Consider the following 26,132-nt stretch of genomic DNA (forward strand, 5'->3'; position numbering starts at 1 on the left):
TGTCTTTGCACATGTCAGCGTGTTTTCACTGACACACGGTCCATGTGAAAAACACGGAGACATGTCAGTGTTCGTGGGAGCGCACGGTCTGCAAAAATGCTAAACACGTGCACACAGAGAACAGTTCACACTGTCCTCCGTGCTCACAGATGCCCGCCGGGGAAGAAGCGCTACTGTAAGCGCTGTTCCCCTGAGGCTGGTGCTGAACCCCACTGTCATTCTTCTCTCCTGCTCTGCCGGCAACAGCGAGCAGAAGAGCAGAATAAATGAAAACCCGACGTGGGGTCCCCCTCAGTTCGTGAACCAACCAGCTTCATCAAGGTTGGTTCTCAAGAGTAGAGGGGTCCCCACGCTGTTTTTTAATTATTTAAATAAATAATTTTAAAAAAATGTTGTGGGGGTCCCCCCTATTTTTGACAACCAACCTGACTAAAGCTGACAGCTGAGGGCTGATATTCTCAGGCTGCTAAGTGGCCATTGATCTTGGCCCCCCACAGCCTGAAAACAGCAGCCCCCAGCTGCCCAGAAAAGGCGCATCTATTAGATGCGCCTATTCTGGAGCTTTGCCCGGTTCTTCCCACTTGCCCTGTAGGTGACATTAACCCCGGATTAGTAATGGAGAGGTGTCAATAAGTATTAATACTATAGTAATTAAAAGGTTAAATAAACACACACAATAAGAGCAAAGTATTTTAATGAAAGAATACACTACACACAGTTTTAAAATCTTTATTACACTGCTAATTCCATTGGGACGCCATCGATCTCCTGTAAAAAAAGGTGAAAATAATAAAGCAACAATATACATTACCTGTCCGATGTTCAGTCACGTCCCACCGAGTAAATCCATCTCGGGGGGTTAATAAGTTTACAGCTGGAGAGGTGCTAACACAGCTGCTTCCGACTGTAAAAGACTGTAGAATGAATGGAAGCAGCCGGCGCATGCTCAGTGATGAGCGGTGACGTCAGGAGGATGGTCTGCCCGACGTCCACAGATGGGGGTTGTGCTCACAGCCCAACACCGTGCAGGATGCTTGGCATTTGCCATAGAACACCAGAATTAGCATATGCACCACTGGCGCCATGTGCTCTTCACAGATGAAAGCAGGTTCACACTGAGCACATGTGACAGACGTGACAGAGTCTGGAGACGCCGTGGAGAGCGATCTGCTGCCTGCAATATCCTTCAGCATGACCGGTTTCGCAGTGGGTCAGTAATGGTGTGGGGTGGCATTTCTTTGGAGGGCTGCACAGCCCTCCATGTGGTCGCCAGAGGTAGCCTGACTGCCATTAGGTACCAAGATGAGATCCTCAGACCCCTTGTGAGACCATATGCTGGTGCGGTTGGCCCTGAGTTCCTCCTAATGCAGGAAAATGCCAGACCTCATGTGGCTGGAGTGTGTCAGCAGTTCCTGCAAGATGAAGGCATTGAAGCTATGGACTGGCCCACCCATTCCCCAGACCTTAGTCCGATTGAGCACATCTGGGACATCATGTCTCACTCCATCCACCAACGTCACGTTGCACCACAGACTGTCCAGGAGTTGGCGGATGCTTTAGTCCAGGTCTGGGAGGAGATCCCCCAGGAGCCCATCCGCCACCTCCTCCGGAGCATGCCCAGGTGACTTAGGGAGGTCAAACAGGCAAGTGGAGGCCACACACACTACTGAGCATCTTTTCCTTGTCTTGAGGCATTTCCACTGAAGTTGGATCAGCCTGTAATTTGATTTCCCACATTGATTTTTGGTATCCTTCCAAATCCAGACCTCCATGGGATATTGATTTTGATTTACATTGATAATTTTTATGTTTTCTTGTTCTCAACGCATTCCACTATGTAATGAGTATAGATTTGCAGCTGCAATATTTCAATCAGTGATATCTACAATGTGGTATCTTAGTGTTCCCTTTATTTTTTTTGAGCAGTATATATATATATATATATATATATATATATATATATATATAATTGATAGATAATAGATATAAAGATATATAATAGATAGATGACAGATTGATAAAAGATAGATAGATAACAGATAGATAATAGATGATAGATAATAAAAAGATAGATACACACAGTAGATAATAGATATATATATATATATATATATAGATACATTATAGATAATAGAAATATAGATTATAGATAGCTAGACAGATATAGATATATAGTTAGATAATATATATATAATTGATAGATAATAGATATAAAAATAAATGATAGATAAATAAATAGGGATAATAGACAGATAATAGATATAGATAGATATATAATAGATCGATAGATAATGGATAGATAAATAGATGATAGATAATGGATAGATAAATAGATAAGACAGATAATAGATAGTCAATATATAGATGATAGATAAAAGATAGAAGATAGATTGCTAAAAGATGGATAAATAATAGAAAGATAGATAATAGATACATAGATAATGTATATCTAGATATATAATAGAAAGATAGATGATAGATAGCTAGACAGATATAGATATGTAGATAGTGTATATATATATATATATAATTGATAGATAATAGATGATTGATAATAGATAATGGATAAAAGATAGATAATAGCCACAGATAGATATATAATAGATCGACAGATAATAGATAATGGATATATAAATAGATGATAGATAATAAATAGATAAGACAGATAATAGATCGATAATATATATAAGATAGATGTGAAGAGGGGTATAGATGTGAAGAGGGGTATGGATGTGAGGAGGGTGATTGATGGATGTGAGGAGAGTGATGGATGGATGATGTGAGGAAAGTGATGGATGGATCTGAGGAAGGTGATGGATGTGAGGAAGATGATGGATGGATGTGAGGAGGGTGATGCATGGATGTGAGGAGGGTGATGGATGGATGTGAGGAGGGTGATTGATGGATGTGAGGAGAGGGATGGATGGATGATGTGAGGAAAGTGATGGATGGATCTGAGGAAGGTGATGGATGTGAGGAGGGTGATGGATGGGTGTGAGGAGGGTGATGGATGGATGTGAGGAGGGTGATGGATGGATGTGAGGAGGGTGATGGATACATAAATGTGAGGAGGGTGATGGATACATAAATGTGAGGAGGGTGATGGATGGGTGGATGTGAGGAGAGTGGGTGGATGGATGTTAGGAGGGCGATGATTTGATCGGTGGATGTGAGGAGGGTGATGGATGGGTGTGAGGAGGGTGACGGATAGATGTGAGGAGGGTGATGAATACATGAATGTGAGGAGGATGATGGATGGGTGGATGTGAGGAGAGTGGGTGGATGGATGTGAGGAGGGCGATGATTGGATCGGTGGAAGTGAGGAGGGTGATGGATGGATGGTTGGATATGAGGAGGGAGATGGAGGAATGTGAGGAGGGAGATGGATGAATGTGAGGAGGGTGATGGATCGATGTGAGGAAGTGATGGATGGAAGTGAGGAGGGTGATGGATGGATGTGAGGAGGGTGATGGATAGATGAATGTGAGCAGGGTGATGAGTGGATGTGAGAAGATGGATGGATGTGAGGAGGGGGGGGTGGATGGATGGTTGGATATGAGGAGGGGGATGGATGAATGTGAGCAGGGTGATTGATCGATGTGAGGAAGTGATGGATGGAAGTGAGGAGGGTGATGGATGGAGGTGAGGAGGGTGATGGATGTGAGTAAGGTGATGGATGGATGTGAGGAGGGTGATGGATGTGAGGAGGAAGATGATGGATGGATGTGAGGAGGGTGATGGATGGGTGTGAGGAGGGTGATGGATGGATGTGAGGAGGGTGATGCATGGATGTGAGGAGGGTGATGGATACATAAATGTGAGGAGGGTGACGGATGGGTGGATGTGAGGAGAGTGGGTGGATGGATGTGAGGAGGGCGATGATTTGATCGGTGGATGTGAGGAGGGTGATGGATGGGTGTGAGGAGGGTGATGGATGGATGTGAGGAGGGTGATGAATACATGAATGTGAGGAGAGTGGGTGGATGGATGTGAGGAGGGCGATGATTGGATCGGTGGAAGTGAGGAGGGTGATGATGGATGGTTGGATATGAGGGAGATGGATGAATGTGAGGAGGGTGATGGATCAATGTGAGGAAGTGATGGATGGAAGTGAGGAGGGTGATGGATGGATGTGAGGAGGGTGATGGATAGATGAATGTGAGCAGGGTGATGAGTGGATGTGAGAAGAGGGATGGATGGATGTGAGGAGGGGGGGTGGATGGATGGTTGGATATGAGGAGGGGGATGGATGAATGTGAGCAGGGTGATTGATCGATGTGAGGAAGTGATGGATGGAAGTGAGGAGGGTGATGGATGGAGGTGAGGAGGGTGATGGATGTGAGTAGGGTGATGGATGGATGTGAGGAGGGTGATGGATGGATGAGAGGAAGGTGATGGATAGATGAATGTGAGGAGGGTGATGGATGGATGTGAGGAGGGTGATGGATGGATGAATGTGAGGAGGGTGATGGATGAATGTGAGGAGGGTGATGGATGAATGTGAGGAGGGTGATGGATGAATGTGAGGAGGGTGATGGATGAATGTGAGGAGGGTGATGGATGGATGGATGTGAGGAGGGTGATGGATGGATGCATGTGAGGAGGGTGATGGATGTGAGGAGGGTGAAGGATAGATGAATGTGAGGTGGGTGATGGATGGATGAATGTGAGGAGGGTGATGGATGTGAGGAAAGTGATGGATTGATGTGAGGAGGGTGATGGATGGATGAGAGGAAGGTGATGGATAGATGAATGTGAGGAGGGTGATGGATGGATGTGAGGAAGGTGATGGATGGATGTGAGGAGGTTGATGGATTGATGAATGTGAGGAGGGTGATGGATGGATGAATGTGAGGAGGGTGATGGATGGATATGAGGAAGGTGATGGATGGATGTGAGGAGGGTGATGGATGGATGTGAGGAGGGTGATGGATACATAAATGTGAGGAGGGTGATGGATGGGTGGATGTGAGGAGAGTGGGTGGATGGATGTGAGGAGGGCGATGATTTGATCGGTGGATGTGAGGAGGGTGATGGATGGGTGTGAGGAGGGTGTTGAATACATGAATGTGAGGAGGATGATGGATGGGTGGATGTGAGGAGAGTGGGTGGATGGATGTGAGGAGGGCGATGATTGGATCAGTGGAAGTGAGGAGGGTGATGGATGGATGGTTGGATATGAGGAGGGAGATGGAGGAATGTGAGGAGGGAGATGGATAGATGAATGTGAGCAGGGTGATGAGTGGATGTGAGAAGAGGGATGGATGGATGTGAGGAGGGGGGGTGGATGGATGGTTGGATATGAGGAGGGGGATGGATGAATGTGAGCAGGGTGATTGATCGATGTGAGGAAGTGATGGATGGAAGTGAGGAGGGTGATGGATGGAGGTGAGGAGGGTGATGGATGTGAGTAAGGTGATGGATGGATGTGAGGAGGGTGATGGATGTGAGGAAGATGATGGATGGATGTGAGGAGGGTGATGGATGGGTGTGAGGAGGGTGATGGATGGATGTGAGGAGGGTGATGCATGGATGTGAGGAGGGTGATGGATACATAAATGTGAGGAGAGTGGGTGGATGGATGTGAGGAGGGCGATGATTTGATCGGTGGGTGTGAGGAGGGTGATGGATGGGTGTGAGGAGGGTGATGGATGGATGTGAGGAGAGTGATGAATACATGAATGTGAGGAGAGTGGGTGGATGGATGTGAGGAGGGCGATGATTGGATCGGTGGAAGTGAGGAGGGTGATGATGGATGGTTGGATATGAGGGAGATGGATGAATGTGAGGAGGGTGATGGATCAATGTGAGGAAGTGATGGATGGAAGTGAGGAGGGTGATGGATAGATGAATGTTACCAGGGTGATGAGTGGATGTGAGAAGAGGGATGGATGGATGTGAGGAGGGGGGGTGGATGGATAGATGAATGTGAGGAGGGTGATGGATGGAGGTGAGGAGGGTGATGGATGGATGTGAGGAGGGTGATGGATGGAGGTGAGGAGGGTGATGGATGGAGGTGAGGAGGGTGATGGATGGATGTGAGGAGGGTGATGGATGGATGTGAGGAGGGTGATGGATGGATGTGAGGAGGGTGATGGATGGATGTGAGGAGGGTGATGGATGGATGAGAGGAAGGTGATGGATAGATGAATGTGAGGAGGGTGATGGATGGATGTGAGGAAGGTGATGGATGGATGTGAGGAGGGTGATGGATGGATGAATGTGAGGAGGGTGATGGATGAATGTGAGGAGGGTGATGGATGAATGTGAGGAGGGTGATGGATGAATGTGAGGAGGGTGATGGATGGATGTGAGGAAGGTGATGGATGGATGCATGTGAGGAGGGTGATGGATAGATGAATGTGAGGTGGGTGATGGATGGATGAATGTGAGGAGGGTGATGGATGTGAGGAAAGTGATGGATTGATGTGAGGAGGGTGATGGATGGATGAGAGGAAGGTGATGGATAGATGAATGTGAGGAGGGTGATGGATGGATGTGAGGAAGGTGATGGATGGATGTGAGGAGGGTGATGGATGGATGTGAGGAAGGTGATGGATGGATGGATGTGAGGAGGGTGATGGATGGATGAATGTGAGGAGGGTGATGGATGTGAGGAGGGTGATGGATAGATGAATGTGAGGTGGGTGATGGATGGATGAATGTGAGGAGGGTGATGGATGTGAGGAAAGTGATGGATTGATGTGAGGAGGGTGATGGATGGATGAGAGGAAGGTGATGGATAGATGAATGTGAGGAGGGTGATGGATGGATGTGAGGAGGGTGATGGATGGATGTGAGGAAGGTGATGGATGGATGTGAGGAAGGTGATGGATGGATGTGAGGAGGGTGATGGATGGATGAATGTGAGGAGGGTGATGGATGGATGAATGTGAGGAGGGTGATGGATGGATATGAGGAAGGTGATGGATGGATGTGAGGAGGGTGATGAATGGATGCATGTGAGGCAGGTGATGGATAGATGTGAGGAGGAGGATAGATGAATGTGAGGAGGGGGATAGATGAATGTGAGGAGGGGGATAGATGAATGTGAGGAGGGGGATAGATGAATGTGAGGAGGGTGATGGATGAATGTGAGGAGGGTGATGGATGTGAGGAAAGTGATGGATGGATGTGAGGAAAGTGATGGATGGATGTGAGGAGGGTGATGGATGCATGTGAGAAGGGTGATGGATGGATGTGAGGAAGGTGATGCATGTGAGTAGGGTGATGGATGCATGTGAGGAGGGTGATGGATGAATGTGAGGAAAGTGATGGATGGATGTGAGGAGGGTGATGGATGGAGGTGAGGAGGGTGATGGATGGATGTGAGGAGGGGGATGGGTGGATGTGAGGAGGGGGATGGGTGGATGTGAGGAGGGGGATGGGTGGATGTGAGGAGGGGGATGGGTGGATGTGAGGAGGGGGATGGATGGGTGGATGTAAGGAAGATGATGGATGGATGTTAGGAGGGTAATGGATGTGAGGAGGGTGATGTATGGATGTGAGGAAGGTGACGATAGATGTGAGGAGGGTGATGGATAGATGGGTGGATGTGAGGAAGGGGATGGATGGGTGGATGTGAGGAGAGTGATGGATGGATGTGAGGAGGGTGATGGATGGATGTGAGGAGGGTGATGGATGGATATGAGGAAGTGATGGATGTGAGGAAGGTGATGGATGGATGTGAGGAGGGTGATGGATGGATGTGAGATAGGTGATGGATGGATGCGATGAGGGTGATGGATTGATGTGAGGAGGGGGATGGATGGATGTGAGGAAATTGATGGATGAATGGATGATGTGAGGAGGGTGATGGATGGATGTGAGGAGGGTGATGGATAGATAAATGTGAGGAGGGTGATGGATGAATGTGAGGAGAGTGATGGATGTATATGAGGAGGGTGATGGATGGATGTGAATAGGGTGATGGATGGATCTGAGGAGGGTGATGGATGGGTGGATGTGAGGAAGGGATGGATGGATATGAGGAAGGGATGGATGGATGTGAGGAGGGTGAGGGATGGATGGATGTGAGGAGGGTGATGGATGGGTGGATGTGAGGAGGGTGATGGATGGATAGATGGATGTGAGGAGGGTGATGGATGGATGTGAATAGGGTGATGGATGGATGTGAGGAGGATGATGGAAGGATGGATGTGAGGAGGGTGATGGATGGATGAAGGTGAGGAGTGTGATGGATGGGTGGATGTGAAAAGAGTGATGGTTGGATGGATCTGAGGAGGGTGATGGATGGGTGGATGTGAGGAGGGGATGGATGGATAGGAGGAAAGGATGGATGGATGTGAGGAGGGTGATGGGTGAGTGAATGTGAGGAGGGTGATGGATGGATAGATGGATGTGAGGAGGGGGATGGATGGATGTGAGGAGGGGGATGGATGGGTGGATGGAAGGAAGGTGATGGATGGATGTGAGGAGGGTGATGGAGGGAGATGGATGGATGTGAGAAGGTTGCTGGATGGATGGATGTGAGGAGATTGATGGATGGATGGATGGATTTGAGGAGGGTGATGGATAGATGAATGTGAGGAGGGTGATGGGTGGATGTGAAGAGAGTGATGGATGGATGGATGTGAGGAGGGTGATGGATGGATGAATGTGAGGAAGGTCATGGATGGATGTGAATAGGGTGATGGATGAATGTGAGGAGGGTGATGGATGGGTGGATGTGAGGAGAGGGATGGATGAATAGATGAATGTGAGGAGGGTGATGGATGGATGGATGGATGGATGGATGTGAGGAGGGTGATGGATGGATGGATGGTGTATAGATGGATGTGAGGATGGTGATGGGAGCGCACAGAGGTGTATCAGGTAGATGATCGGTGGGTCACACACACGTCCAGGCCACGGTCCCCTGTGCAATCCCTCCACCCTCCCGCAGACTTTTTTCCTCCGGCTCCGCTCATTGGTCGCCCACTTCTCACGGTTGGATAAAAAACCAAGGAGGAGCGGGAGCCGAGGAGCAGACCGGGAAGGATGACAGGGAGAGAGGGGCCCCCCGCCGTCCCCAGGAGCACCGGCTTTGGGATCCAGGAGATATTGGGATTGAACAAGGACCCACCGACGCCCGCAAGGGGCCACCTTCACGCTCTGCCCCCGGGGGCTCACCTGCTGGCCGCTCGCTCCGGCCTGGGGCTTCTGGCGGCCGGCGGTATCCCGGGCTTTTACACTCAGCCTCTGCTTGTGGCGCATCACGGCGTGAGGTCGCAGCAGCCGGGGGCCAGGAGCCCGGGCCCCGAGGAGGAGGGAAGTCGCACCTGCAGCTCAGGTGAGAGGCAATAACCGGCACTATAATTGCAGACAAAACCGCAGCCGTGTACCCGAGACCCGAGCAATAGACGCAGGCAGAACCGAGCTCAGATACAGCTATGTGGCCAGTGACAAGTTATGCTACTCAGGGGTTAATAGCTGGAGTGTAATAACCGGGCTTTATAACACAGGAATCATCGCCAGCGATTATTGGGGAGCCGGATTATCAATCGGCAGAATCCTCAGAGAGCCGCCCGTAATCCGGCAATAATACGCAGATGTGCGATGTCGCCTTTCTATGTCTCTATAAAACACTGTCCCGATAATGACACGATATCTACAACACACAGTCGCGATCGTGGCATTCCGTCTGCACAATCCCTGTAGTGATGACAAATATCGGACGATGACGGCACATATTGTCGGCCGCTTTCGTCTATGCTCATTTGTGGAATCTATAATTCGCGGAGATCGTGACAGAAAGTGACACGATATCACGATACCACAACCGACACTATTACCAGAAAATGTAAAAAGCTGAAATACAAAAAAAAGACAAAGAAAAAAACAAGAAGGAAAAATAAAAATCAGAATGAAAGAAACCTAAGACCAGGTGTGATGTGTATATGAATTATTAGTATTGTATATGTGATGTGTAAATAAATGATCACTATTATATGTGTGATGTGTACATGAATTACCACTGGCTAACACAGTACAAAGATACAAACTGCTCAAAAAATAAAGGGAACACTATTCCAGTTGCAACAAGCTGTTTGTGTTCCCTTTATTTCTTTGAGCAGTATACATTTAGAGTTATATGTGTGATGTGCACATAAATTATCAGTATTATATGGGTGATGTGTATATGAATTATCAGTATTATGTGTGATGCATAAATAAATTATCAGAATTATATGTGTGATGTTTTTGTGAATTATCAGTATTATATGTGTCATGTGTACATGAATTATCAGTATTATGTGTGATGTGCACATAAATTATCAGAATTATATGTGTGATGTGTATGTGAATTATCAGAATTATATGTGTGATGCATAAATAAATTATCAGAATTATATGTGTGATGTTTTTGTGAATTATCAGTATTATATGTGTGATGTGTATATGAATTATCAGTATTATATGTGTGATGTGTATATGAATTATCAGTATTATATGGGTGATGTGTACATGAATTATCAGTATTATATGGGTGATGTGTATATGAATTATCAGAATTATATGTGTGATGTGTATATGAATTATCAGTATTATATGGGTGATGTGTACATGAATTATCAGTAGTATATGTGTGATGTGTACATGAATTATCAGTATTATATGTGTCATGTGTATATGAATTATCAGTATTATATGTGTCATGTGTATGTGAATTATCAGAATTATATGTGTGATGTGTATGTGAATTATCAGTATTATATGTCATGTGTATGTGAATTATCAGTATTATATGTGTGATGTGTATGTGAATTATCAGTATTATATGTGTGATGTGTACATGAATTATCAGTATTATATGTGTCATGTGTATATGAATTATCAGTATTATATGTGTCATGTGTACATGAATTATCAGTATTATATGTCATATGTATGTGAATTATCAGAATTATATGTGTGATGTGTATATGAATTATCAGTATTATATGTGTGATGTGTACATGAATTATCAGTATTATATGTGTCATGTGTACTTGAATTATCAGTATTATATGTGTCATGTGTACATGAATTATCAGTATTATATGTGTGATGTGTATATGAATTATCAGTATTATATGTGTAATGTGTATATGAATTATCTGTATTATATGTTTGATGTGTACATAAATTATCAGTTTATATGTGTCATGTGTATATGAATTATCAGTATTATATGTGTGACGTGCATATGAATTATTAGTATTATGTCTGTGATGCGTATATGAATTATCAGTATTATATGTGTGATGTGTACATGAATTACCGGCTAACATTGTACAAAGATATACATTCAGAGTTATATGTGTGATGCATAAATAAATTATCAGTATTATATGCGTGATGTGTATATGAATTATCAGTATTTATGTGTGATGTGTAAATAAATGATCACTATTATATGTGATATAGGAAAGATGTATATCTTTGTACCGTGTTAGCCAGTAGATAGAAAAATATTCAGAATTGAGAGTCCTCAGTGGCTGATACCTTTTAATGGCTAACTGAAAAGATGGTAATACATTGCACATTGTGATTCTTCAGATTTTGTATTAGTCTTTGCCTGATGAAGAGACCTGAGTAGTCTGGAAAGCTTGCAATGTGTTACCATCTGTTCAGTTAGCCATTAAAAGATATCAACCACTGAGGACTCTCAATTCTGAATATTCCACTATTATATGTGTGATGTGTATATGAATTATCAGTATTATATGTGTGATGTGTATATGAATTATCAGAATTATATGTGTGTTGTGTATATGAATTATCAGAATTATATGTGTGTTGTGTACATAAATTTTAGTATTATATGTGTGATGTGTATATGAATTATCAGAATTATATGTGTGATGTGCACATAAATTATCAGTATTATATGTGTGATGTGTATATGAATTATCAGTAATTATCAGTATTATATGTGTGATGTGTATATGAATTATCAGTATTATATGTGTGATGTGTATATGAATTATCTGTATTATATGTGTGATGTGTACAAAAATTATCAGTATTATATGTGTGATGTGTACAAAAATTATCAGTATTATATGTGATGTGTACAAAATTATCAGTATTATATGTATGATGTGTATATGAATTATCAGAATTATATGTGTGACGTGTATATGAATTATCAGTATTATATGTGTGATGTGTACAAAAATTATCAGTATTATATGTGTGATGTGTACAAAATTATCAGTATTATATGTATGATGTGTATATGAATTATCAAAATTACATGTGTGACGTGTATATGAATTGTCAGTATTATATGTGTGGTGTGTATATGAATTATCAGTATTATATGTGTGACATGTATATGAATTATCAGAATTATATGTGTGATGTGTACATAAATTATCAGTATTATATGGGTGATGTGTACATAAATTATCAGTATTATATGTGTGATATGTATTTGAATTATTAGTATTATATGTGTGATGTGTACATGAATTATCAGTATTATATGTGTGATGCATAAATACATTTTCGGTATTATGTGTGATTTGCACATAAATTATCAGTATTATATGTGTGATGTGTACAAAAATTATCAGTATTATATGTGATGTGTACAAAAATTATCAGTATTATATGTGTGATGTGTATATGAATTAACAGTATTATATGTGTGATGTGTATATGAATTATCAGTATTATATGTGTGATGCGTAAATAAATTTTCGGTATTATGTGTGATGTGCACATAAATTATCAGTATTATATGTGTGATGTGTATATGAATTATTAGTATTATATGTGTGATGTGTATATGAATTATCAGTATTATATGTGTGGTGTGTATATAAATTATCAGTAGTATATGTGTGATGTGTACATGAATTATCAGTATTATATGTGTGATGTGTATATGAATTATCAGTATTATATGTGTGACGTGTATATGAATTATCAGTATTATATGCGTGATGTGTACAAAAATTATCAGTATTGTATGTGTGATGCATAAATAAATTTTCAGTATTATATATGTGATGTGCACATAAATTATCAGTATTATATGGGTGATGTGTACAAAAATTATCAGTATTATGTGTGATGTGTAGAAAAATTATCAGTATTATATGTGTGATGTGTATATGAATTATCAGTTTTATATGTGTGATGTGTATATGAATTATCAGTATTATGTGTGATGTGTAGAAAAATTATCAGTATTATATGTGTGATGTGTATATGAATTATCAGTATTATATGTGTGATGTGTATATGAATTATCAGTATTATGTGTGATGTGCACATAAATTATCAGTATTATATGTGTGATGTGTATATGAATTATCAGTATTATATGTGTGATGTGTGCATAAATTATCAGTATTATATGTGAGAATTGAGAGTCCTCAGTGGTTGATACCTTTTAATGGCTAACTGAAAAGATGGTAACAAATTGCAAGCTTTCGAGACTACTCAGGTCTCTTCTATGCCTGATGAAGAGACCTGAGTAGTCTCGAAAGCTTGCAATTTGTTACCATCTTTTCAGTTAGCCATTAAAAGGTATCAACCGGACTCTCAATTCTGAATATTTTTCTATCTACTGGCTAACACGGAACAAAGATATACATCTTTCCTGTATCAGTATTATATGTGTGATGCATAAATAAATAATCAGTATTATATGTGTGATGTTTATATAAATTATCAGTATTATATGTGTGATGTTTATATGAATTATCAGTATTATATGTGTGGTGTGTATATGAATTATCAGTATTATATGTGTGATGTGTACATGAATTATCAGTATTATATGTGTGATGTTTATATAAATTATCAGTATTATATGTGTGGTGTGTATATGAATTATCAGTATTATATGTGTGATGTGTACATGAATTACCACTGGCTAACACAGTACAAATATATACATTTAGAGTTATATGTGTGATGTGTAAATAAATTATCACTTTTATATATGTGATGTGTATATGAATTATCAGTATTATATCTGTGATTTCTTTATGAATTATCAGAATTGTGTATGTCATGAGTACATGAATTATCAGAATTATCTGTGTAATGTGTATATGAATTATCAGTATTATATGTGTGATGTGTATATGAATTATCAGTATTATGTGTGATTTGTATATGAATTATCAGCATTATATGTGTGATGTGAAATATGAATTATCAGAATTGTATGTGTGATATTTACATGACTTAGTGTGATGAACCCGCACCTCGCCACCTTGCCTGACGTCACTATTACGTCGGAGGAATCACGCTGTACAGTCTCCTCAATTGCACCAACATGACGTTCCGCATCCCCGGGGGACGCTTAAGATCAATTTGGCACAGTTTTACAAAGACAACCCCTGTCCACATGGGACCAGGGAGGCACAGGGAGAGAGAAAATGTGTTCCACGCAGCCGCTGATGTGGCACAATACTCGCTTTCAATCCTGACAGGCCCCTTTCATTTGCACCAGTGAAGTAGAGCGCTGCCAGCCCAGTAGGACTGCCACCAGTTCCCCGTTAGATATAAGCCCGGTTTGATAAGGGAATTATATAGTGCCAGAAACCAGCCCCGGTAGCATGGAACGTTAAAACCGAGAACACGACGTGTGAATTCGTGGATCAAGACAAAAGAGTGACCAAGGTTAAATTATATTTAATCACCTTAATGGCACACTAGACAATACATTATATACACAATGGTTATAAATATACCATGGTCAAGTATGCAGCTAGAAGTGGTAGTACAAAAGTGTAAGCAGATAATACAAAAGTTAGTTACCGGCTTGATGTACAGCCATTGGATGCCTGCTGCCTCATGAAAGGTGTGGGTGCCAGCTATTTCCGGTTTCTTCCACCCCACTACACGTCGTGACCTCCCTTGGCAGAGAACGAAGGCCAACATCGTTGCATGTGCACTTAACCCCTTGGTCAGTCACTCCCTCCCCTTTTCCATGGGATTCTCCTTGTCTCCCTCCCACTTGCTCTGGCAAATTAATCTCCAAAACCTTTAATGGATTATAACTTCTCTTTTGAAGGTCATAGGGCGGTGATTTTTGTGCCAACAGATACAGTCAGGCTGCCGGTACATTTGGAGACCAAACACATCATCACTACCTGGCTTCTACTAGCTGTTCTATGTATCTCCCTACCTCTGAGATATAGAATGGGTTGAGAGCCTGGCGGGCGTTCGGGCCATTCCCAAAATCTCGAAAATGTAACAAGTATACAGCTAGGAAGTGTTATAAGTCCAAAACTCCGCTGAGCTGGGGGAATTCTTTCATCACTTAATTAGCTTTAGGCTGGAGGCATACTACCGTATAATATGGACAAGTGCTATGCGAGAAAACATCACAAAGCACTCAGACCAATGTTAATCTGTGGGGAAGCTCACATCACTGTTTTTCTTCTCGGCCGTATTATTCGTGCGAGTGACATAGCAGCATGCTGCGATTTGCTGCGTATATTGGCCAAGACTCGCCAATGTAAGTCTATGGGTGCAAGAAAAAATCGCACACCACACGGGTCATCCATGTGACTTGTGAGAAATACGCACCGGAGTCCTTTGAAAAGCTGGTAATTCATGGCCGGTGTACAGTAAAATCACACTCACAGGTTAGAAAAGGATGTATATATACACATAGAAAAAATATATATATATGTATATGTCAGTGACACACACAAATATATGTACTGTATATAGATATGTATATATATTGCAGAGAGAGAGATAAAGAGTAGCCGGTAATTCATTTGTTGGCTTCTGTAAAATCACTGCAGGAGCCGACAGTATAGGAAAGATGGATTACATACAGTAAATTCATAGAGAATAGGTAGATATGTACATGTCAGTGACAAATGCAATTAGTATAGTGTATGTGCAAAATTCTGGACATGTATTTAATGACTAAAAGATTCTTTTACGGAAAAAAATGGTGTGGGGTCCCGCTGTAATTAATAGCCAGCAATGTCTATGCGGACAGCTGAGGGCTGATGTTAATAGCCTAGAAAGGGGCCATGGATCCTGGCCCCCCCTGGCTAAAAACATCAGTTCAGCCGCCCCAGAAAAGACGCATCTCTAAGATGCGCCAATTCTGGCACATAGCCTTGCTCTTCCCACTGCCCTGTAGCGGTGGCATATGGGATAATAGTTGGGGGGTTGATGTCACCTTTCAGTGACATCAAGCCCCGAGATTAGTAATGGAGAGGCGTCAATAAGACGCCCCTATTACTAACCCCATAGTCAAATTGTAAAGAAAACACAGACACCCATTAAAAAATTATTTATTTGAGATAAAGACACAGACTCCTTTATTATTCTTAATTAAACCATACTTACAATCACACCTCATCTATGTGAAGCCCTCGTTCTCCTGTAATAAATATAAAATAAAAAAGCAACAATATACCATACCTGTCCGTAGTTGTTACCCACGCCGAAATCCATATCTGGGGAATATACATTTTCCCACTTAGATAGTGCTAAGATGCGACTGTCCCGACTGAAAAACCACTGGTAAATGATGAGATGCTGCCAGCGCAGCTTCAGTGACTAGCGCTGACGTCACCGAGTCTGCACTTCCTCACAGACTGAACAGCACTGAACTCTGGAGCATGGGAAAATGTCAGTTCATTTTCCCACGCTCCAGACTTCAGCGCCGATCAGGCTGTGAGGGAGCGCGGTATCAGTGACCTCACCACTATTCACTGAACCTGTTTCACAGCTGGGCTGAACTGCTGTGACCTCAGGACAGTGGGAAAATGCCAGTGATGAGGTCACGGCTCTTCATGCTCAGTGTATTCACAGCTGATCACCGTGAGAAATTGTTGTGATCTGCTATGCATTACATACAGATCTTACTATGCATTAAATACATGTCCAAAATTTTGCACACACCATACTAATTGTATTTGGGCTGGTTTTAGGCAAAGTGGGGCCCTAGGCAAAGTTTAAAATGGGCCCCCAAATGCTATCATACTGCAATATCACATAGAAGCATTTCGGTTGTATTAACATGCGCTGAGTTCAGGCCACTAAACCAGTGTGATCGATAATATTGAAATCATTCAACGCTTGTTTTCCGGCTTTTTTCGACCATCTGAGAAAGAATAATGGGGACAGAACAATCACTATTAGATCAATCTGTCCCTATACAGTATCATGTCATCAGCAGCAGATCTGCAGTTTAAACCGGCAATGTGCTGCTGAGAACAATGATTTTTATTCCGGCATAAACAATCCAGTCACTCGATGAATATGCAGCATTTTGCTTGTTTTGTATAATACACCCCATAGTCCTCCATATGTTACAGTATAATGTGCACCACAGTCCTCCATATTGTAATATGCACACCCCATAGTCCTTCATGTAATATAATATGTCCCATAGTCCTACATATAGTATAATACACTCCCTTTAGTCCTCCATATATTAAAATACACTCCTCAGTCCTCCATATAGTATTATACACTTCCCATAGTCCTCCATATAGTATAATACACTCCTCATAGTCCTCCATATACTAAAATACACTGCTCAGTCCTCCACATAGTACAATACGCTCCTCATAGTGCTCCATATTGTATAATTCACCGACATAGTCATCCATGTAGTAAAATTCACTTCCCATAGTATAATGCATCCCATAGTTCTTCATATAGTATAATGTATTCTCCATAGTCCTCGATACAGTATAATGCAGCCACTCCATAGAGCATAATGCAACCACCCCACAGAGTATAATGTAGCCCCCTCATTGAGTATGATGCAATCGCCCCTCATAGAATATAATATAATACAGCTCCTCATAGAATATAATGTAGCCTGTTGTGAATTCCCTGGCCCAGACTTCTGAGCCGAAGCTCCCCCTGCTCAATCTGGTGGTTACTGGAGGTAGTGGAGCTGGCCAGATCGACAGAGATTTGCCACCTGATGATGATGACGATTGGAGATCTGGGGTTACGGAGTATTTAAGTCTGCAGACTTCCTGCGATCCCTGCTGGTGATTGCTTTCCTGTGCATTCAGAGGTCTGATGTCTCCTGCCCTGTTCCTGTATTGTTCAGCTAAGTGATTCATTTGCTAATCCTTTGCATCTGATCTGGTTTTGTCTATCTCTGCTTGTTGTGCGGGTTCAGCTTGCTCCTGCTGGGGGCTGTGCTGGACCAACGCTCCATATGTTACTGCTTGTGTCAGTTTATTCAGTCCCCTGTTATATTGGTCTCTTTTGCTTTGCTTCCAGTTAATACCGGAGTGCTGATATAGTGGGGGCGAAGTCGTGTGACTTCAGTATTTTTGTGTACATCAGATGTGCTGGATTTTTTCAGTTTTTTTTGCGTGATTGCAGACCCCTGATCCTATCCACACAACTAGCAGTAGCCGTGGAGCGTACCTACGATGCCCTAGATGCCTCGGCATAGCCGGAGAGCTAACTAAGCTTAAAGCAAGAAAGGGGAAATCTAAACTTCCCCGGAGCAGACCCCAAAAGAAATAGATAGCCCCCAAACAAATATTGTTGGTGAGACAAGATGAATCACAAATGCAGGCAGAAAAATAGACTGAGCAAATGATGGGGCCCAAACTGACTAGACAGGATAGGAAAGAAAAGACACTGTCTGCAATCACGCAAAAACCCCTGAAAAATCCAACAGGAAAGCAATCACAAGCAGGAATTGCAGGAAGTCTGCAGTTTTAAATACTCCAATCCGTAACCCCAGATCTCCAATCATCATCATCATCAGGTGGCAAATCTCTGTCAATCTGGCCAGCTCCACTACCTCCAGTAACCACCGGAGGGAGCAGGGGGAGCTTCGGCTCAGAAGTGTGAGCCAGGGAATTCATAATAGTAGCCCCATCAGAGAGTATGATGCAATCCTCCCTCATAAAATCTAATACAGCCCCCCATAGAATATAATGTAGCCCCCCATAGAATATAATACAGCCCACCTGTTAGGGTTCACGGATCGTACAGAATATAAAATATGAGACAGTGCGATCGCAACCCGGAGTCCACCGTGCAGAGATGGTAAACTGCTGCTCTGTAATGGCGGACACTATATCGCAATATACTCACTGAACACCAGCAGGATAACCGCTGACCCAGTGTGTACATAAGCGAACTCTGTTACTGCACAGAGCTGCTGAAACAAATGCCGGAGCCTGTTAACCTCACAGGACTTAGCAGGGTGAGCGCTAGTACAAGATCACAGGACTCTGTCCCAGAGACAGAGGAAAGAGTCCCTCTAGACCACCAGCGCTCGACGCCGCTGCTGCGGTGTCAGAAAGACGGTAACAGAAATATAGTGCACCGAGTGCCCACTGCACCGCTCTGACAAACGCCACTAACCACCCAGACTAGGGAGAAAAGTGCTAGACTTGCACACGGCATTGCACTGGCGGATGCAGCTGCTAAGTGCGGTACTAATATGCCTAGGACTAAATGGCACAAAATGGCGCTGGGTGAGGTGCTGTGACTGGATAGCGCAGTGGCGCTAGACCTTGCCACTAATAGTCGCTGACTCTATACCCTAAACCCTGTAACAAGCAAAACCAGAGGGAGGGAATCATAAGGAGTCAGTCACCAGTCTCATGCATCCATCATCATACATACCACTGAAATTATGAATCTATACTAGCGCATGGCCAAGCGCCCATGCGAGTCTTTTATAGTGCCGACCTTCCGGGACCTTCCCCGTGGTCCAATCGGAACAGGCACGGGACCTGAGCATGTGACCCCTGAGCTCCAATGAGAGGTTGAGCCATGGGCATGCTCAGTGGAGCGAAAGAGGGACTTAGTCCCAGGAGCTACTCGTCGCTGGATAGTGTAGGCTGCTATTACTGAGCCAGGGATAGCAGCAGCAACCAACCCAACAGCACTAGCTTGAGCAAGGTGCCAGGACCGATGTAGTTACTAAGCAGGCTCCTCTGGGACTGAATGTGAGACCGCAGAAGGCAAGGCTTGGGATTCCTCCTGTGCAGAGGAAAAAGCCTAACGCCACCTCCCCATAGAATATAATGTAGTCCCCACAGTATATAACACAACCTCCCCCATAGAATATAATGTACCGCCCATAGTATATAACACAGCCAAATAGTATATAACACAGCCTCCTTTAAAAAAAAAACCCCCACAATCCTCACCTCTCCTCGTGCCTGCGCTGCTTCCGCCTCCTGTCTTAGCGGCTGCAGTGCCTGGCACACAGTGAGTGCATGATGACGTCATCACGCCCCCGCCGAGGCAGAGTGGGGAATGATGGGAGAGGGAGCGTCAGCTGATGCTCTCTCCTCCATCATTGCTTTGAACTGTACCGACAGATGCCCGTATAGTTCAATGCGGCGGGAGGAATCGGCGCTGGCGGCAGGCGGGCCCCATAGCGGTTGCGTGATGTGCCGCTAGCTGGGGGCTCCTGGGGGGAGCGTGGGCCCTAGGCAGCTGCCTGGTCTGCCTGCCCTGTCTATATGGATTTACTGTATGTAATCCATCTCTCCTATCCTGGTGGTTCCTGCAGTGATTTTACAGAAGCCGACAAATGAATTCTTCTATCTATCTCTCTATGAAAACCAAAAACAAAAAACAAATATCCTAAAATAAAAAAAGTAAAAAATAAATTGCAAAAATTGCATGAAGGTAGTAGTAATAATAATAAGGGTATTTAGTAAACATAATTTTGATCAAAAGAATGTACAAGCCATCCCACCACGTCAAGGCAACCCTTGTGGGACAGTCCTAACTCTAGTAATTAAAACCTTTCCACTTGTCACTAAATACCCTTGTTTTTGGTTTTCTCTGTGTAAAGGTCATGTGTTTACAGTTGTGGCCAAAAGTATTGACACCCCTGCAATTTTGTCAGATAATACTCAGTTTCTTCCTGAAAATGATTGCAAACACAAATTCTTTGGTATTATTATCTTCATTTAATTTGTCTTAAATGAAAAAGCACAAAAAGAATTGTCCTAAAGCCAAATTGGATATAATTCCAGACCAAACATAAAAAAGAGGGTGGACAAAAGTATCGGCACTGTTCGAAAAATCATGTGATGCTTCTCTAATTTGTGTAATTAACAGCACCTGTAACTTACCTGTGGCACCTAACAGGTGTTGGCAATAACTAAATCACACTTGCAGCCAGTTGACATGGATTAAAGTTGACTCAACCTCTGTCCTGTGTCCTTGTGTGTACCACATTGAGCATGGAGAAAAGAAAGAAGACCAAAGAACTGTCTGAGGACTTGAGAAACCAAATTGTGAGGAAGCATGAGCAATCTCAAGGCTACAAGTCCATCTCCAAAGACCTGAATGTTCCTGTGTCTACCGTGCGCAGTGTCATCAAGAAGTTTAAAGCCCATGGCACTGTGGCTAACCTCCCTAGATGTGGACGGAAAAGAAAAATTGACAAGAGATTTCAACGCAAGATTGTGCGGATGTTGGATAAAGAACCTCGACTAACATCCAAACAAGTTCAAGCTGCCCTGCAGTCCGAGGGTACAACAGTGTCAACCCGTACTATCCGTCGGCGTCTGAATGAAAAGGGACTGTTTGGTAGGAGACCCAGGAAGACCCCACTTCTTACCCCGAGACATAAAAAAGCCAGGCTGGAGTTTGCCAAAACTTTCCTGAAAGCCTAAAACGTTTTTGAAGAATGTTCTCTGGTCAGATGAGACAAAAGTACAGCTTTTTGGGCAAAGGCATCAACATAGAGTTTACAGGAGAAAAAAAGAGGCATTCAAAGAAAAGAACATGGTCCCTACAGTCAAACATGGCGGAGGTTCCCTGATGTTTTGGGGTTGCTTTGCTGCCTCTGGCACTGGACTGCTTGACCATGTGCATGGCATTATGAAGTCTGAAGACTACCAACCAGTTTTGCAGCATAATGTAGGGCCCAGTGTGAGAAAGCTGGGTCTCCCTCAGAGGTCATGGGTCTTCCAGCAGGACAATGACCCAAAACACACTTCAAAAAGCACTAGAAAATGGTTTGAGAGAAAGCACTGGAGACTTCTAAGGTGGCCAGCAATGAGTCCAGACCTGAATCCCATAGAACACCTGTGGAGAGATCTAAAAATGGCAGTTTGGAGAAGGCACCCTTCAAATATCAGGGACCTGGAGCAGTTTGCCAAAGAAGAATGGTCTAAAATTCCAGCAGAGCATTGTAAGAAACTCATTGATGGTTACCGGAAGCGGTTGGTCGCAGTTATTTTGGCTAAAGGTTGTGCAACCAAGTATTAGGCTGAGGGTGCCAATACTTTTGTCTGGCCCATTTTTGGAGTTTTGTGTGAAATGATTAATGTTTTGCTTTTTGCTTCATTCTCTTTTGTGTTTTTTTCATTTAAGACAAATTAAATGAAGATAATAATACCAAAGAATTTGTGTTTGCAATCATTTTCAGGAAGAAACTGAGTATTATCTGACAGAATTGCAGGGGTGTCAATACTTTTGGCCACAACTGTATATATTAGATTGCTACAGTGTTCCAGTGTTCCCCTGTCGCCCATTCGCATCCTCCCCTCGTCAAGATAACTTGTCGGTGTTACCGTGGTTGTGGGGAAGGTGACTTGACGGACAGATTTGACGGGAAGAAGGAGGGGACGATTTGTGCACTACAGATGGAGATTGGCAATGACAGAAAGGTAACAGCAAGGAAAGACAGAAAAGGGAGTGCAGTACCGAAATTTGACCACAAGATGGCAGGGGGGACTGTAGTTCAGGACTTAACATCAGCTTACGGCTATATAAACTGCTTAGTCATGGGGGGTGGGGAAATAGGAACCCAGGAGGGAAATTCCCAGTGAGAGAGGGGATAAATAGGACTGGTTGGGGTTCCAGAGGTTAGGTTAGTCCCGGGAGGATCTCAGCAGAGAAGACTCAGGGCAGTAGACGCAGAACGGTGAAGAGCTCGACCAAGGGACTGACAGGAGAAGACAGTCAGGGGGGTGGCCCTGACATGACGTACCGCGGGACAGACGAGGCCCCGAGGGTACCGATTGGACGACGACCTCGGGCAGGTGAAGCGCTGGCGGTAGATTGCTCTAGGACAGCCCCAGCGAAAGATCCGCGAGGGACGTCATCACGACTAAAGGAAAGGTGAAAGGTACCCGGGCCTGGAAACGGAGAGCTGTAAATGACCTGCGGTGCATGGCTAAGGTCGTCAGGAGGACGGCCAATAAACCCAGATCTGTTACAACTGAATTCTGCCTCCGTCTCGTCTTTGCATCATCCGGTTGTGGTAAGTAGTAGACCACCCTCCAGTCCCGGCCCCTACCACATTTGGCATAGTCGGCAGGTTCGCCGCCGCTAATATGACATCTTCTGTTGTGAGTTCATTTTCCCCTTTGTCACTGAGGTCTGGTGAACTCCCTATTCTGGTGAGGGAAGGTAGTGAGCCTGATTATCAGGCACCTGAGCCTAATGATGATGACTGGCTGAGTGGAGTCACTGACTGGATATAAGGCTGCCGACGCCCTTCTGCCCTGCGGGTGATTTCTCTGTGGACTTCTAGGACACCAGTGTGATTCCTGCTCCTCTAAAGCTAAGTTTGCTGCTTTCCCTTTTTGCATTTGTGTTTTGTTTTTTGCCTTGCTTTTCTGGATTCTGCCATTCCCTGCTGGGGTGAGCTGAATCTCCTTTTGCCTGTTGCTCTGTCTTCAGAATATTCCTGAGTACTGACATAGTCTTTTTGAAGCCTAGCGTCTTCAGGGCCTTTTTCACTGTCAGTCTGTTGGCTCTTATTTTCATAGGGTTTTTCACGGATTGCAGACAGCAGCCTTCCTGTCCTTTCCTAGCTAGTTAGCTTGGGCCCCGTCTTTGCTCAGTCTATCTTTCTGTCTGTGTTGTGTTCTTTCTTCTTGCTTCACCGTCATTATATGTGGGGGGCTGCCTTTTGCTTTGGGGTCTGCTCTGGGGCAGTTTAGATTTCCCTTTCTGTCTTTAGGCTATCTAGTCCTCCGGCTGTGATCGAGGGGTCTAGGGCATCGTAGGAACCCCCCACGGCTACTGCTAGTTGTGTTGATAGGTTCAGGGGTCTGCAATCCGATAGCTGCCAACCTCTCTGGTTTTCTGGACTTAGCTTGCATTTCTGTTTTTGCCTCCTGCGGTGACTCAATCATAACAGAATCACCCGCCATACCGCAGATCCTAGGGTACTCAATAGCAGGAAAGAATTGTGTTTAAAAAAAAAAAAAAAAAAAAAAGGTGTGTATATTCTTTCCTCTATATCTCTGAGGCCGCAGGGGGAATTTTTTTTTTCTCTCAATGGAGATAAAGCAATTATCTGATCGTGTGGAGCAGCTCGCTGCGGAAGTGCGGGGAATTTCCGCCTATCTTGCTCGTTCGCATGCTGTTGAACCAAAGATCCCTATACCTGATGTATTTTTTGGGGATCGATCTAAATTTTTGAGTTTCAAAAATAATTGTAAATTATTTTTTGCCTTGAAGCCTAACTCGTCAGGGAGCTCCGCGCAGCAGGTTAAAATTGTCATCTCTTTGCTGCGTGGCGATCCCCAGGATTGGGCGTTTTCTTTGAAACCAGATGATCCTATTCTGACTAATGTGAACACATTCTTTCAAGCCTTGGGGTTGTTGTATGACGAACCTAATGCTATTGATCAGGCTGAAAAGACCCTGTTGGCATTGAACCAGGGTCGAGATTCTGCAGAGTTGTACTGTCAAAAGTTCCGAAAGTGGGCGGTCCTTACTACCTGGAATGATAATGCCTTGGCTGCTCTCTTTCGGAAGGGTTTGTCAGAAGCTGTAAAAGATACTATGGTGGGATTTCCTGTTCCCTCTGGTCTGGACGATTCTATGGCATTAGCCATTCAGGTTAATCGGCGTTTACGTGAACGCAGGATTGCACGAGAGGTGTTGCCACCGGTTGAACAGACGTCTGAACCTATGCAATGTGATAGAGTTTTGTCTAAGGCGCAACGTCAGGAGTTCAGAAGGCGTAATAAGCTGTGTTTTTTCTGTGGAGATGCCTCGCATATTATTTCTGTTTGTCCTAAACGAGAGAAACGCTTTGCACATACGTTTTCTGTTGGTGGTGTTCAACCTAAGTTTCTTCTGGCAATTACTCTGATCTGCTCCCTGTCCACATTTTCCGCCAAGGCTTTTGTGGATTCGGGAGCAGCCCTAAACCTAATGGACTTGGATTTTGCTAAACGTTGTGGATTTCCGATGACGCCTCTGCAGACGCCTAGCCCTTTGAGGGGGATTGATGCTACTCCTTTGGCGAAAAATAAACCTCAGTTTTGGACCCAGGTGGTCATGCGGGTCGCCCCAGACCATCAAGAAAATTGCAGATTTTTGGTGTTGCATGGTCTGCATGATGCCGTTGTTCTGGGGTTTCCCTGGTTGCAAATTCATAATCCAGTCTTGGATTGGAAATCTGTGTCTGTGGTGAGTTGGGGTTGTCGGTGTGCCTTTAGTGAGGCTCCGTTTTTTTCCACCTCTCCTCAGTCGCATGATGCTCCTGACTATTTGGCGGACTTTTACGATGTATTTAGTGAGAATGAGTCTGCGTCCTTGCCTCCTCATAGGAGTTATGACTGTGCAATTGAACTGAGCCCGGGGTGTAAATTTCCCAAGGGTCGGCTCTTCAATTTATCTGTACCCGAGCACGAGGCTATGCGGTCCTATATTAAGGAGGCGTTGGAGAAAGGTCATATTAGACCATCCTCTTCACCCTTAGGTGCTGGGTTTTTTTTTGTGGCCAAAAAGGATGGTTCTTTAAGGCCTTGTATTGATTACCGTGCCCTCAACAAAATTACTATTAAATATCAGTATCCGTTACCCCTGATTTCGGATCTATTCTCTAGAGTTAGAGGTGCTTGCTGGTTTACCAAGCTTGAGGGCGGCGTATAATCTTATCCGCATTAAGCAGGGGGATGAATGGAAGACGGCGTTTAATACTCCGGAGGGACATTTTGAGTTCCTGGTGATGCCTTTTGGGCTCACTAATGCCCCTTCTGTCTTGCAGTGCTTCATGAACGATATTTTCCGAGACTTTGTCGATAAATTTTTGATTATCTATCTGGATGATATTTTGATCTTCTCCAAAGATTGGGATTCTCATGTGGAACATATTCGGACTGTGTTCCGGATCTTGAGGGAGAATTCCCTGTATGTCAAAGGATCGAAGTGCCTTTTTGGAGTACAGA

The 26,132-nt window shown here is 43.8% G+C and overlaps 1 protein-coding gene across 1 annotated transcript in view; it reads left to right on the forward strand.

The window, feature by feature from the left end:
* Positions 1 to 8,446: 8,446 nt before the first annotated feature.
* The window catches only part of VSX2 (visual system homeobox 2), a 195,405-nt gene continuing 177,719 nt past the window's right edge, over positions 8,447 to 26,132 (forward strand). Inside the window, exon 1 of the mRNA XM_073586811.1 lies at positions 8,447 to 9,292. Coding sequence (XP_073442912.1) covers positions 9,001 to 9,292 — 292 coding nt within the window. The 5' untranslated portion in view covers positions 8,447 to 9,000. The remainder of the gene's footprint in view (positions 9,293 to 26,132) is intronic.

The sequence above is a fragment of the Dendrobates tinctorius genome, unplaced genomic scaffold (genome assembly GCF_039654945.1).
Source record: "Dendrobates tinctorius isolate UK_male_01 unplaced genomic scaffold, ASM3965494v1 ptg000010l, whole genome shotgun sequence".
Taxonomy (NCBI): Eukaryota; Metazoa; Chordata; class Amphibia; order Anura; family Dendrobatidae; genus Dendrobates; species Dendrobates tinctorius.